The sequence below is a fragment of the Piliocolobus tephrosceles genome, chromosome 16, assembly GCF_002776525.5.
Source record: "Piliocolobus tephrosceles isolate RC106 chromosome 16, ASM277652v3, whole genome shotgun sequence".
NCBI classification, from domain to species: domain Eukaryota; kingdom Metazoa; phylum Chordata; class Mammalia; order Primates; family Cercopithecidae; genus Piliocolobus; species Piliocolobus tephrosceles.
The window spans coordinates 68,606,086-68,620,491 of record NC_045449.1 but is presented as its reverse complement, the minus strand read 5'-3'; the positions used below and the strand labels follow the sequence as shown (position 1 = coordinate 68,620,491).

General features: G+C 48.4%; 1 protein-coding gene across 1 annotated transcript; it reads right to left on the bottom strand.

Moving 5' to 3' along the window:
• Positions 1 to 2,285: 2,285 nt before the first annotated feature.
• Positions 2,286 to 14,406, bottom strand: MRPL58 (mitochondrial ribosomal protein L58). Its single transcript, XM_023211862.1, has 6 exons — positions 14,191 to 14,406; positions 9,248 to 9,284; positions 4,482 to 4,541; positions 3,157 to 3,239; positions 2,896 to 3,065; positions 2,286 to 2,626 (listed from the first exon to the last, which is right to left on the bottom strand). The coding sequence occupies exons 1-6, from the start codon at positions 14,374 to 14,376 to the stop codon at positions 2,542 to 2,544; spliced, it is 621 nt and encodes a 206-aa protein (XP_023067630.1). The 5' UTR covers positions 14,377 to 14,406; the 3' UTR covers positions 2,286 to 2,541.

Sequence of the window (14,406 nt, the reverse complement as noted above, 5' to 3'; positions counted from 1 at the left end):
TGCCATTCATCTAACTCCATAGTCCCTTGTTCCGGAAACCTTGGGCAAAACTGCTTTACCGTATTAAAGAGTGATAACAAATTCTGAGTACTAACTTTCACTCCCCCTCTTCGTAATAAATGCCTTAAGAAATTTAAGTAAGCAGAATGTATGCTTTCACTTTATCCCATCGTTACCCTGGTTCTGAGCGCTCAGCTTTCCTGTCGAGCTTTGTTTAGACGCCCTCGGGTGTCCTTTGACGATGCGTCCCCCGCTTTCACACGTTCTAGCATTCCTTTACCAAGGTCTTTGTCACCCCACGTTGGGCATGTTGGGGTGATCAGACCCAACACCAGGTCATGGGGGCAACAAAGTCCGGTGGAGTCAAAGGAATTAGAAAAAGACAGTTTGAGAGAGAAAGTGGGACCAGGGGGCCATCATGTGGAGGCTGTGAAGACCCTGATCTCTGGGAGTCCACAGTATTTATTGGTGCTCAAAGAAACAGGTGGTGAGGATGTGGGGGTTGAAAGGAAGCAGTGTATCGAGTGATTGACAAACATATAACATATGACTACTTGAGATAATGGGAGTGCTAGAAGCACGGAGACAGCAAGTCTAGCTGACAAGCAAGCGCTGCCTCAGCTTCTCTTCCAACACAGCTTTTCTCCCAACAGCTTTCTGTTACCCACAGCTCTTACAACCTAAACCCCTTGGCCGGGCACAGTGGCTTACGTCTGTGATCCCATCACTTTGGGATCAGGAGTTCAAGACCAGCCTGGCCAACATGGTGAAACCCCATCTCTACAAAAATACAAAAATTAACTGTGCGTGGTGGCATGCACCTGTAACCTCAGCTACTGGGGAGGCTGAGGCAGGAGAATCACTTTAACCTGGGCGAAGGAGGTTGCAGTGAGCCAAGATCACGCTATTGCACTCCAGCCTGGGTAACAGAGCCAGACTCCATCTCAAAATAAAAAAACCTAAACTCCTTAACTTGAATTCAAGGCTCTCCAGATCAAGCCGGTCTCTCTCCAGGTTCACCTCCCACTGCAATGGTGGATCGCCCTGCATGAATCCACCATTCAATGCTTCTGCCTTCTTTGTCACCCCCTCCACCTCAGCCTCTTCTGTCTCCTGTGTTCAAACTATTCCCTTCAAATGGCATGTCCTCCTCCCCTCTACTGATAAAAGTCCTATGCCTTTTCCATAGCCCAGCTCAAATGCCCACTTACCTGTCTCAGCCCTCCTACCTGGTTGTGTGTGTGGTGGTTTTTTTTTTGTTTTGTTTTTTGAGACGGAGTCTGGTTCTGTCGCCCAGGCTGGAGTGCAGTGGCATGATCTTGTCTCACTGCAACCTCTGCCTCCTGGGTTCAAGCAATTCTCCTGCCTCGACCCCTGAGTAGCTGGGATTACAGGTACCCAGCACCAATTTTAGTAGAGACAGGGTTTCACCATGTTGGCCAGGCTGGTCTTGAAATCCTGACCTCAGGCAATCCACTGACCTCAGCCTCTCAAAGTGCTGGGATTACAAGCGTGAGCCACCACGGCAGTTTCTTTTTTTTTTTTTTGAGACACAGTCTTGCTCTGTCGCTCAGGCTGAAGTGCAGTGGTTCAATTATGGTTCACTGCAACCTTAAACTCCTGGGGGCTCAAAGTGATCCTCCTGCCTCAGCCTCCTGAGTTGCTGGGACTATGGACATGTGTCACCACGCCTGGCTAATTTTTGTAGTTCTTGTAGAGATTAGATCTCGCTATGTTGCTCGGGCTGGTTTTGAACTCCTGACCTCGTGTGATCCTCCTGCCTTGGCTTCCAAAGTGTTTAGATTACAGGCATGGCCGGGCGCGGTGGCTCAAGCCTGTAATCCCAGCACTTTGGGAGGCCGAGACGGGCAGATCACGAGGTCAGGAGATTGAGACCATCCTGGCTAACACGGTGAAACCCCATCTCTACTAAAAAATACAAAAAACTAGCCGGGCGAGGTGGTGGGCGCCTGTAGTCCCAGCTACTCAGGAGGCAGAGGCAGGAGAATGGCGGGAACCCGGGAGGCGGAGCTTGCAGTGAGCTGAGATCCGGCCACTGCGCTCCAGCCTGGGCGACAGAGCGAGACTCTGTCTCAAAAAAAAAAAAAAAAAAAAAATAGATTACAGGCATGAGCCACCACGCCTGGCCTGTGTGTTCTTTCACAGCAGACACCAGAACCCTTTCCTGTTCCCCAGTGCTGTGTCAATAACTGTGCAGCTGATTTAACTGAGAGAAAAGGTAGGAATTGTTTTCTGAAGCATTCTGAATGAGAAGGGAAACATAATGAGTTTTGAATTTTATTGTGGCTAACACATTAGATGCATTATTAAGGTTTGACAATATGGTGACTGCCTATAAAGACTTTTGCAACCAGTGCCTGCAACCTTCATTCCAAATGAACATTCTTGTGACGGCTCCAATGTTATAGACAAGCATTAACAGCCAAAAAGAAAAAAGGAAATCTCCTTATGGTGTGAAAGACCTCTCAGCTGCAGCTGCCCTGACACCCAGATGAGCCCTCCCGGCTGCAGAGGGTGATTTCAGTCCATGTCAACCCTCCTGCTTGTCTTTACAGCAGAATGAATTCTCTTTTGTCTCAGCCTTTCCCGATTCATGTTTTCTACCCTGAAAACAAAAAGACTGCAATTAGGCCCAGATGCTCAATCAGTGCTTTTCAAAGTGGTGAGAGGAGTTGGAAGCTCAATGGGAAGCCAGGAAGCCGAGCAGTTACACCAGCAGGCACTAGCGCGCAGGCCTCCGTCCCAGGTCAGCGTCCTCTCCTCTTCCTAGAGCTTCTCCCATGCGGCCTTGGACTCTCCCCTGCCCCTTCCTTACCTGTGTAGACTCTCGTCCACACAAATCAGTTTATAGCAACTTAGGGCATTTCCTGGTACCTGATTCTCTGAAGTTTAACATCTTCTTTTGTTGGCTCCTTGGGTGTCTCGCTGGCCTCAGCGATCATGTCTCGAATTTTCTGCAGGCAGTCTGCCAAATTCCGGAACTGATAGCGGCTGCTCTCAGAGGTGAGGATCAACTCTCCTAACCTGTTGATCTTGTTTTTATGCTGCAGAGGACAAAGGAAAAACCGGAGTCCTACAGAGTAAAGGTTTAAAAGCCACTGAGGGACTTCTAGGGAAGAAAGGTATGGTGGTTACCATGATGGCTATCTTCTGCCGCACAGGCTCTGCGATCCAGTCGGCAGTTGCCAAATGGAACCTGACTTCCGCCTTGGAATTCACTGTGGATGAAAGGGAGAAGGGAGCATGGGTGCCTGAGACTTCCAGGAAGGATCAACCCCTGGGTGACCAGTGACCATCCTGAAACAAAGGGAGGCCACAGACCTAACCACGTACATTCCAGCCTATGTCCAAGTTGGCTATGAACAAGTCTGCAAAGACAGTGAGGCACTCTTGGGCAAAAATAGACTTCCGGTAACTAAGCATCCAGTGCTTCTCTTACAGTTTTACTGGGTTGAAAAAAAATGGAGGGAATGGGTTGCACCAGAATAAAGGAAACCCGTTCTTGGAGCTGGCTGCCACCTCACACTGTGATTTCTCTTTGTTTAGACTCACAAGCCGATCCTAGTCCTAGCAACCCACAGCTGAATGTCTGAGAATCAGACCACATTCAAAAGAATAGAGAGGATTATTATAAGCCGGCAGTATTAAAGCTTCTGCTGAAAAATCCCTTTATTCCATATTGTGGGGAAAAGAAAGAGATCAGCTTGTTACCGTGTCTATATAGAAGGAAGTAGACATAAGAGACTCCATTTAGTTCTGTATTTGAGATGCTGTTAATCTGTGACCCTACCCCCAACTTTGTCCTTGCAAGAGACATGTGCGAAGATGATTTAAGGTTAAAAGGATATTGGGCTGTGCAGGATGTGTCTTTGTTAAACAAGTACCTGAAAGAAGCTTGACGGTTAAAAATCCTGCCCCTCCCTGAGATTGGAACATCTCCGGGTAATACCCATTGTGTGTCTTGTTTACTGAGTAAGGAGAAAACACATTTAGGAATAAGGTGGGACTTGCTGGAGCAATACTGCTAAAAGGTTTATGGAGATGTCACATATACATCTCAAGGCACAGCATTTTCCTTTAAACTTATTCATGTTACAAGGATTTTTTCATATGTCTTACTGCCGATTTCCTCCCTACAATAATCCTATTGTCCAGCCACTCCCTTATCCTTTTAATGATAAAGATAATTCTCAATAAATACTAAGGGAACTCAGAGGCCGGTGCCAGTGTGGGTCCTCTGAAAACACAGCACTGGTCCCCTGGGTCCCGCTTTTCTTTCTCTATACTTTGTCTCTGTGTATTATTTCCTTTTCTCAAGTCTCTCGTCCCATCTAACGAGAAGCACCCACAGGTGTGGAGGGGCAGGCCACCCCTTCACATATGAACATAAACACAGAGTTCCTCAAGCCCACCTCCCAGCTACATTTTAAAGCAAAAGAAAGCAACAAGGCTCCCCGTACCTTTGTTCACATTCTGCCCCCCAGGACCACTACTCCGACAATAAGATATTGTCAAGCGATCTGTAAAATAGAAGAAAGTACACACACAAAACTGATTACCTCATGGCAAATGTGCAAACTGCTAATTAACTATCAACACAGCTATCCCTATTATATATCTTTCTCTTTCAATGACTTTTTTTTGTTTGTTTGAGACAGAGTCCCGCTCTGTTGCCCAGGCTGGAGCTGGAGGGCTGTGGCGCAATCTCGGCTCACTGCAACCTCCACCTCCCAGATTCAAGCAATTCTCCTGTCTTAGCCTCTTGAGTAGCTGGGATTACAGGTGCGCGCCACCACGCCCGGATAATTTTTGTATTTTTAGTAGAGATGGGGTTTCACCATATTGATCAGGCTGGTCTCAAACTCTTGACCTCATGATCCACCCGCCTTGGCCTCCCAATCAATGACTTTTATATACAGTCATCCCTCAGTAGCTGTCAGGGATTGGCTCTATGACTCCTGTGGATACCAAAATCTGTGAATGCACAGTCCCTGATATAAAATGGTATATTTGCAAATAAGCTGCACATATCCTTCTGCATACTTACAACCATCTCTAGATCGCTTATAACACCTAATACAATATAAATGCTATAAACACTATGTAAATACTTGTTATACTGCTTTTTTTTTTTTTTTTTTTGAGACAGAGTCTTGCTGTGTCGCCCAAGCTGGAGTGCGGTGGTGCACGGTCTCTGCTCACTGCAAGCTCCGCCTCCCAGGTTCACGCCATTCTCCTGCCTCAGCCTCCCAAGTAGCTGAGACTACAGGTGCCCACCACCACACCCAGCTAATTTTTTGTATTTTTAGTAGAGACGGGGTTTCACCATGTTAGCCAGGATGGTCTTGATCTCCTGACCTCGTGATCAGGCCTCGGCCTCCCAAAGTGATGGGATTATAGGCATGAGCCACCACGCCCGGCCTATACTGTATTGTTTAGGGAATCATGAGAAGAAAAAATTTCTGCACAAGCTGCAACCATCATTTTTATTCTTTTTCAAATTTTTTTTTAACAGTCTCACTCTGTCACCCAGGATACAGTGCAATGACACAATCAAAGCTCACTGCAGCGACCATAGTTCACTGCAGCCTCAAACTCCTGAGCTCAAGTGATCCTCCTGCCTCAGCCTCCCAAGTAGCTAGGACTACAGGCATGTGCCACCCTACCCTGCTGATTATTTTTTAAAAATTTTTTGTAGTTATGCGGTCTTGTTATGTTGCCCAGGCTGGTCTCAAACTTCTGGGCTAAAGTGATCCTCCCAAAGTGTTGGGGTTACAGGTGTGAGCCACCGTGCCCAGCCTCTTTTTCAAAGATTTTTGATCCACAGTTGGTTGACTCCATGGATGTGGAACTCACAGATACAGAGGGCCAACATATATATAAATGTAATATTTGGATCAGTGAAGCTGGAGATTATTGACAGATGTCAAAACTGAAATTAGAGTAAGTAATTTTCTCAAAGTCACACAGATAGCAAAAGTAAAATCAGGACTTGGCTGTCTGCTTCTAGCCCCGTACATGCCACCTGATCTGCTGCCCTCACTTTTTGCTGCTTGTTTTCTGTTTGTTTTAAAGCAAGGATTATTTCAAAAGTTCAAACTAAGGGACAGAGTTAGTTTCATCCAAGATGTGGTGGATGTGGAATCTCAACAGACTATATAAGCTCCAAAAAGGCAGGACTGTGTCTAATTCATGGTGTGTTCATGGCTGTTCCCTGGGCCTAGCTCACGGTTAGTGTTAAAACATCTGTTGGATGTATGAGGAGCTGGGAGCTCTAGCTTCAAACACTGGCTCCATCACGAAGTGACCATGATCTTGGCAAAGTCTCACTGTTTTTCTTGGTCTAATTTTTGTTTGTTTTTAATCTGTAAAATTAGGTTTCATCCTTCCCTTTTTATAATTAATGAGAAGCAGTCTTGTCATATCTGAGGAATGGAGGGAAGGCATTATATTGGGAAAATTTGAGAAACTGCAAGAAGTTTGGGTGGCAAGGAACTGTGGCACCACGGTGGCAGAGAGCTGGCCTCAGTGAGCAGTAGTGACTCATCTTGGGACTGCTTTTAAGAGGATTTCCTCCTTTGGAAAAATCAAATTAAATCCGCTTTCTGACTAGGTAACAAGTGCACGTGCCACTGCAGGGGAACAGTTCTGCCATGGTGATCGCTGGCAACCTTGCACATGGGCAAAGCTTGAGCTGCAGCTGACCGAAGTCTTTATAGGAATGGAAAGGTTCGGGATTCATGAGAGTGTGGGAGGCTGGTGAGGAGCTACTACCAGGCCACTGCCCACTTGCCTGCCTGTCTCCCCCTAGGAGGCTGTCACGAGACACTTCTCTTCACCTCCAGTTCTGATGAGATAGGAGGCTTTCTGCCTCCTCCCCTACACACATGCTACCCTTACGGCACAGCTTCATTTTTATTTTTTGAGACAGGGTCTCACTCTGGCACCCAGGCTGGAGTCCAGTGGCACAGCAGCCTCAACATCCCAGGCTCAATCGAACATCCCGGGCTCGAGGGATCCTTCGGCCTCAGCCTCCCAAGTAGCTGAGACTACAGGCAGGCACAGCTTCAAGCTATAAAACTGCTTTGCTGCAGCATGTGGCTCCTCAGCCACAGAGTATCCTGTCCCTTGGGTTGTGGTCATCTGGCCTCTGTTTCAGGTCATTTTGAGCAAGGGCCACAGGGAACCAGCACCTTTGGCTGCTCTTCCTTGCACTATCTCTGGAAGTCACACACTCTGTAAATCTCAAAAAGGCTCATTGTTTCTTTACAGGCTGTAACTGTTAGGCCTTGCTCATGCTTGACAGGTACAAAATTTTACAGTTATGCAAATGGTTTATTTACATGAAAATGTCTCTCACTCTGGTCTCCCAGCCGCCAAGTTTGTCTTATCTCCCTATTCCTCCAGGCAGTCACTGGACTCCGCTCAGATACAGGTATCTTTCTACACAGATACGGATATAAAAATAGACACAGATATATTGATACAGATATTCAGAAATAGATATTTCAGGCCAGGCGCGGTGGCTCATGCCTGTAATCCCAGCACTTTGGGAGGCTGAGACGGGCAGATCACGAGGTCAGGGGATCGAGACCATCCTGGCGATCACGGTGAAATCCCGTCTCTACTAAAAAATACAAAAAATTAGCCGGGCATGGTGGCGGGCGCCTGTAGTCCCAGTGACTCAGGAAGCTGAGGCAGGAGAATGGTGTGAACCTGGGAGGCGGAGCTTGCAGTGAGCAGAGATCGTGCCACTGTACTCTAACCTGGGCGACAGAGCGAGACTCCGAAAAAAAGATATTTCAGAGATATAGATATGTAAAACACAAGTGGTAGCTTATAAACTCTCCTGTGTCTTCCTCTTTTGATTCATCTATTGTAAAGAGTGCTCCACGTCATGAGAATGTCAAGAGCTCTCCACTCACGTGGCACACGGCATAGTGCAATGTGAGTGGCCATACCATCATTTATTTGCTATTCTAAATAATGCTACAAAGATTCTACTTCTGCACACCCAGAGACAGTCTCTTTAATTGGGCTGGAGAGATCTGGAAGGAATGTGTGAGGGATGAGAGAAATGACTGATTTTTTCTTTTCTTTTTTTCCTCTGAGACAGAGTCTCGCTGTATCACCCAGGCTGGAGTGCAGCCGTGCGATCTCAGCTTACTGCAACCTCTGCCTCCCAGGCTCAAGTGATTCTCGTGCCTCAGCCTCCCGAGTAGCTGGGATCACAGGCGCCCACCACTACACCCAGCTAATTTTTGTATTTTTATTTTATTTATTTTTGAGACAGAGTCCCGCTCTGTTGTCCAGGCTGGAGTGCAATGGCAGGATCTTGGCTCACTGCAACCTCTGTCTCCTGGGTTCAAGCAATTCTCCTACCTGAGCCTTCCAAGTAGCTGGGATTATAGGCGCTCGCCACCACACCCGGCTAATTTTGTATTTTTAGTAGAGATGGGGCTTCACCATGTTGGCCAGGCTGGTCTCGAACTCCTGACCTCAGATGATCCACCGGCCTTGGCCTCCCAAAGTGTTGGAATTACAGGCGTGAGCCACTGTGCCTGGCCTAATTTTTATATTTTTAGTAGAGATGGGGTTTCAGCATGTTGGCCATGCTGGTCTCAAATTCCTGGCCTCAAGTGATCTACCCACCTTGGCCTCCCAAATTGTTGGGATTACAGGCATGAGCCACCACCATGCCTGGCCAACTGATTTTTTTAAAATTTTTTATTTTTTCCAGACAGAGTTTTGCTCTCATTGCCCAGGCTGGAGTGCGATGGCATGATCTCAGCTCACTGCAACCTCCACCTCCTGGGTTCAAGCGATTCTCCTGCCTCAGTCTCCCGAGTAACTGGGATTACAGGCACATGCCACCATGCAGCCAACTGATTTTTTTTTTTTTTTTTTTAAGACGGAGTCTTGCTCTGTCACCCAGGCTGGAGTGCAGTGGCCAGATCTCAGCTCACTGCAAGCTCCGCCTCCCAGGTTCCCGCCATTCTCCTGCCTCAGCCTCCTGAGTAGCTGGGACTATAGGCGCCCGCCACCTCGCCCGGCTAGTTTTTTTGTATTTTTAGTAGAGACGGGGTTTCACCGTGTTAGCCAGGATGGTCTCGATCTCCTGACCTCGTGATCCGCCCGTCTCGGCCTCCCAAAGTGCTGGGATTACAGGGTTGAGCCACTGCGCCCGGCCTCGCCAACTGATTTTTAAGAAAACAAAATTACTTACCTAGAGGGATGTCACTGTCGGCTTGCTTAGCACCATCCTGTAATGTAACGTACACACTGTCAAATAAGTATTACCTGCTGGGTGACTCCTAACTGGTTCAAGGCAACAAAGAAAAGATGTGAAGTCACAACACAAACATTATACATTAGTATTTTCTGGTCCCCTGCAAAATCATATCACAATGACAGAAAAAGCATCCTTAGACTCCAGAGGTACCACCTCAGAAACACTCCTCTAGGAAAATGGATCTGATGTCTCCAGCCTTCCCTGCCCTAGCCTTAGCTAGTGTCAGGCACCATCAGAGGCCTGGCTCCAGCAGGAGGAGGAGCCACAGTGCACATGCATCAGAGAGCCTCCAAAAGCAACACCCCTCTGTCAATCTGGAGCAACAAGCCTGGCAGGCCAGCCGGGCGCGGTGGCGCAAGCCAGTATCCCAGCACTTTGGGAGGCCGAGACGGGCGGATCACGAGGTCAGGAGATCAAGACCATCCTGGCTAACATGGTGAAACTCCGTCTCTCCTAAAAAATACAAAAAACTAGCCAGGCGCAGTGGCGGGCGCCTGTAGTCCCAGCTACTCGGGAGGCTGAGGCAGGAGAATGGCGTAAACCCAGGAGGCGGAGCTTGCAGTCAGCTGAGATCCAGCCACTGTACTCCAGCCTGGATGACAGAGAGAGACTCTGTCTCAAAAAAAAAAAAAAACAAGCCTGGCAGGCCACCCTGTACTTTCCGGGCCACAGGAGACTCCCAGACGATGCAGTCCATCTTGGATAGTGACTGTAAATGCACCCTGAGGGCTTCTGTCAAACTAACTCCTCACTCTAGGACTTCTCACCTCCATGTCTCTCTCTCCCTTACCGTTCCTCAAGCAGCAATGCCCTTCAGCCTTAAATCTTTGTATCCACAAGGCCCAGTGCAAAGGCAACCCACTCTGAGGCTTTTCTGGCCCTCCAGGCTCAAAGCATCAGTATCCTCAAGTGCAGTCTCCCTAACTGCCTTCATTTCTCTTTTTTTGAGACGGAGTCTCGCTCTGTAGTCCAGGCTGGAGTGCAATGGTGTGATCTCAGCTCACTGCAACCTCCACCTCTTGGGTTCAAGTGATTCTCCTGCCTCAGCCTCCTGAGTAGCCGGGATTACAGGCACATGACACCATGCCCAGTTATTTACTTTTTTTTTTTGTATTTTTAGTAGAGATGGGATTTTACCATGTTGGTCAGGCTTGTTTCAAGCTCCTGATCTCAAGTGATCTGCCAGCCTTGTCTAGGATTACAGGCGTGATCTGTCCCCCAAAGTGGTAGGATTACAGGTGTGAGCCACCACGCCCAGCCTGCCTTCATTTCTTTTCTTTTTTTTTTTTTTTTTTTGAGAAGGAGTCTCGCTCTGTCCCCCAGGCTGGAGTGCAGTGGCGCCATCTCGGCTCACTGCAAGCTCCACCTCCCGGGTTCACGCCATTCTCCTGCCTCAGCCTCCCGAGTAGCTGGGACTACAGGCGCCCGCCACCTCGCCTGGCTAGTTTTTTTGTATTTTTTTAGTAGAGACGGGGTTTCACCATGTTAGCCAGGATGGTCTCGATCTCCTGACCTCGTGATCCGCCCATCTCGGCCTCCCAAAGTGCTGGGATTACAGGCTTGAGCCACCGCTCCTGGCCCATTTCTTTTATCTTATAATTATTTGGGAGTTGGCCAGGTGCGGTGGCTCACACCTATAATCCCAGCACTTTGGGAGGCTGAGACGGGTGGATTGCTTGAGATCAGGAGTTGGAGACCAGCCTGGCCAACATGGTGAAACTTCCCTTCTACTAAAAATACAAAAAAATTAGCTAGGCATGGTGGCACACACCTGTAATCTTAGCTACTCGGGGAGGCTGAGGCAGGAGGATTGCTTGAATCCAGGAGATGGAGGTTGCAGTGAGCTGAGATCATGACACTGCACTCTTGCCTGGGACACTGCACTCCAGCTTGGGTGACAGAGCAAGACTCTATCTCGGGGAAAAAAAAAAAAGGAAAAAGAATTATTAAGGTGTGAAACCCTCATCTTACTCCACCTGTCTGCAGCACTGAAGATCATGGGCCACACCCTCCTTCCTGAAGCATGTTCTATCTGTTCCTTCTGAGATTTTCCTCTTACCTTCCTAGGACTCTTTCTCACTCTCCTTAGATAGCTCTTTGCAACTTTTAAACACTGACATGCCCTTGAAGTACTTCTCTCTCTCCTTCTTTCCCTAGAATACTTCATCTATGCTGATGAGAATAGCCTGTTTTTTGTTTTTGTTTTGAGACGGAGTCTCACTCTGTTGCCCAGGTTGGAGTGCAGTGGTGCAATCTCGGCTCGCTGCAACCTCTGCCTCCTGGGTTCAAGCGACTTGTCCAGCCTCAGCCTCCTGAGTAGCCGGGACTATAGGTGTGTGCCACCACACCTGACTAATTTTTGTATTTTTAGTAGAGATGGGGTTTTACCATGTTGTCCAGGCTGGTCTCGAACTCCTGACCTCAAGTGATCTACCCACCTTGGCCTCTCAAAGTGCTGGGATTACAGGCATGAGCCACTGTGCCTGGCCAGAAAATAGCCTGTTTTTGACACCCAACTTTCGGGCTCAAACTCAAACCTTTCTCAACTCCACACCCATATACCCAACTACTACTCAACGTCTCTTCTCAGACGTCTAATGGACTCAAACCTTAAGCCTCCTCAGAGGACTTCCCTTACTAACAAGCTGAAGTAGCCTCAGCACTCTGTTGCAGCACCCTGGTCTATTCATCACACTACCTCTCACTACCTAATTAATGGTTTCCCTATTTGTTTACTGCCTGCTCCTTCCACTAGAATTAAGCTCCACGAAGGAGAGAGATCCTGTCTATTTTGTTTATCATGGCTGTACATGCTAGACTGAAGTAGTGACTGACACAGTAGGTATACAATAAACATTTTATTGAATGAATGGATGAACAATGAATGCTATTGCCACTCTCTCATCTCAGTTAATAGCAACTCAATCCTTTCATTGCTCAAGGCCCCATGGCCGGGCATGGTGGCTCACGCCTGTAATCCCAGCACTTTGGGAGGCAGAGGCGAGCAGATCATTTGAGGTCAGGAGTTTGAGACCAGCCTGGCCAACATGGTGAAAACCCTGTCTCTACTAAAAATGCAAAAATATGAGCCGGGCATGGTGGTGCGTGCCTGTAATCCCAGCTACTCAGGAGGCTGAGGCACAAGAATCACTTGAACCCAGGAGGCGGAGGTTGCAGTGAGCTGAGATCACACCACTGCACTCCAGCCTGGATGACTGAGTGAGACTCTGTCTCAGATTAAAAAAAAAAAAAAAGGCCAGGCACGGTGGCTCACGCCTGTAATCCTAGCACTTTGGGAGGCCAAGGCAGGCAGATCACGAGGTCAGGAGATGGAGACCATCCTGGCTAAGACGGTGAAATCCCGTCTCTACCAAATAAATAAATATAAATAAATAAATAAATAAGCAAGCCAGGTGTGGTGGCGGGCGCCTGTAGTTCCAGCTACTCAGGAGGCTGAGGCAGGAGAATGGCGTGAACCCGGGAGGCAGAGGTTGCAGTGAGCAGAGATCGTGCCACTGTACTCCAGCTTGGGCAACAGAGCGAGACTCCGTCTTAAAAAAAAAAAAGGCCCCAGACTTCAATTCCTCTTTTATTCTCACTTCTCACATCCAATCAGTTAGCAAATCTTGCAGGCTTTCTTTCCAAAATATGTCTAGAATCTGACCAATTCTCATGACTCCTACTGCTTCCACCCTGCTTATCATCTCTTGCCCTATACTGCAATCTCCTTACTTGTCTCCCTGATCTTGGCATCCTACATCTGTTCTCTATAAGGCTCTCTGAGTGATCCTTGTAAAACTAAAATAATTCCATTCTCCTGCTTCAAGCTCTCCAATAGGTCTGCCTTGCGTTCAGAGGAAAAGGCTGGAGGCCAGTAAGTCCTAGAAATAGGCCTTTTCCCAGCCATCCCTCTCTTTGGCTTTTCCTCCTGACTCACCTGCTGAGCCACACCTAGGGACTGCTACTGCCTTCAGGTTATTACACTTTCTCTTCCCTCTGCCTACGATGCTCATCTCCCCCCATTCTCATGACTTGCTGTCTGGCTTCTTCCAGGTTGTTATTCAAATGTCACCTCATTGAGGGCCTTCTTAGACAATCCTACTTAAAGTTGCAATCCTACTCCCTACCTCTGGCACTACTTCTGCCTTCTTGGCTTTATTTTCTCCAAAGTACTACCTCACACATTCTATATTAGTCCATTTACTTATTGCCTGTCTCCCTCCACTAGAACATAAGCTCCACAAGCTTTAGAATTTCAATTTTGTTTGCTACTCCATTCCCTAGCCTAGCACAGCTTTTGTTGAGTGAGTGAGTGAATTAATGAACAAATGAATGGATATTCTTTTCCAGTCCTGTAAGTGGAAGCTCAAGGGGTTTGGGTGGGTCTTATCTCTCTTGCTCCGGGGCTTGATTCAATGCCTGCACACAGCGGACTAAATAAATGCATCCTGAAGGAACGATCGAGAAGCCGTTTTATTCGCGCGTCCTGGGGTTACTGGAGGCAATGGACAGTAACGTCCCAAAGGGTAGCAAACAATTTGGCAGCCTCTTGCCTTTATTGTCCGCTTTGGGGGGCCAGAATGCCCATATTTCCCCTTGGGACTGGAATTTGGTCTTGAGGGCCAAGGAAACGAACGTGGAGAAGCTGTCAGCCCCGAAAGAAGTATACCCAGCCGCCTTCTCGGCTCCTGCACAACTCGCGCTACAGCAAGCACCCCACTCCCGGCCAGGTTAGCGCGGACAGCCAGCCCCCTCCCGCGGCGACCGTCACGTAGCCCCCCGACGTAGCTCCACATCCGGCCAATGGGGCCCGGGGTTCCTAAGGCCACCCAACAGCCTAACAAAACGCCCCTTCAGTCCAGTCCTTCCCGGCTCACCGGGGCCCTCCAGGCGGTGTCCGAGCCCTGAGATTCAGGGTAGAGCTTGTCCAGGCTGTAGATACTCTTGAACTCAGTGCCATCTTTCTGCTTGTGCAGCGCCCGGCGTGGGCACCGTGCGGGCGGTGGGAGCAGCCAGACTCCGGCTCGGTTCAGGGCCCAGCGCAGGCACCTGGTGGCCGCCATGCTTGGGTCTTGCGACTGCTTCCGGCGGGC

Coding starts and splice junctions, on each gene's coding strand:
- MRPL58 (XM_023211862.1), bottom strand. CDS start 14,376: ATGGCGGCCACCAGGTGCCTGCGCTGGGCCCTGAACCGAGCCGGAGTC. Junction 4,542..9,247: donor CGACAGTGACATCCCTCTAG/GTAAGTAATTTT, acceptor TCTATTTTACAG/ATCGCTTGACAATATCTTAT. Junction 3,066..3,156: donor GGCAGAAGATAGCCATCATG/GTAACCACCATA, acceptor TGTCCTCTGCAG/CATAAAAACAAGATCAACAG.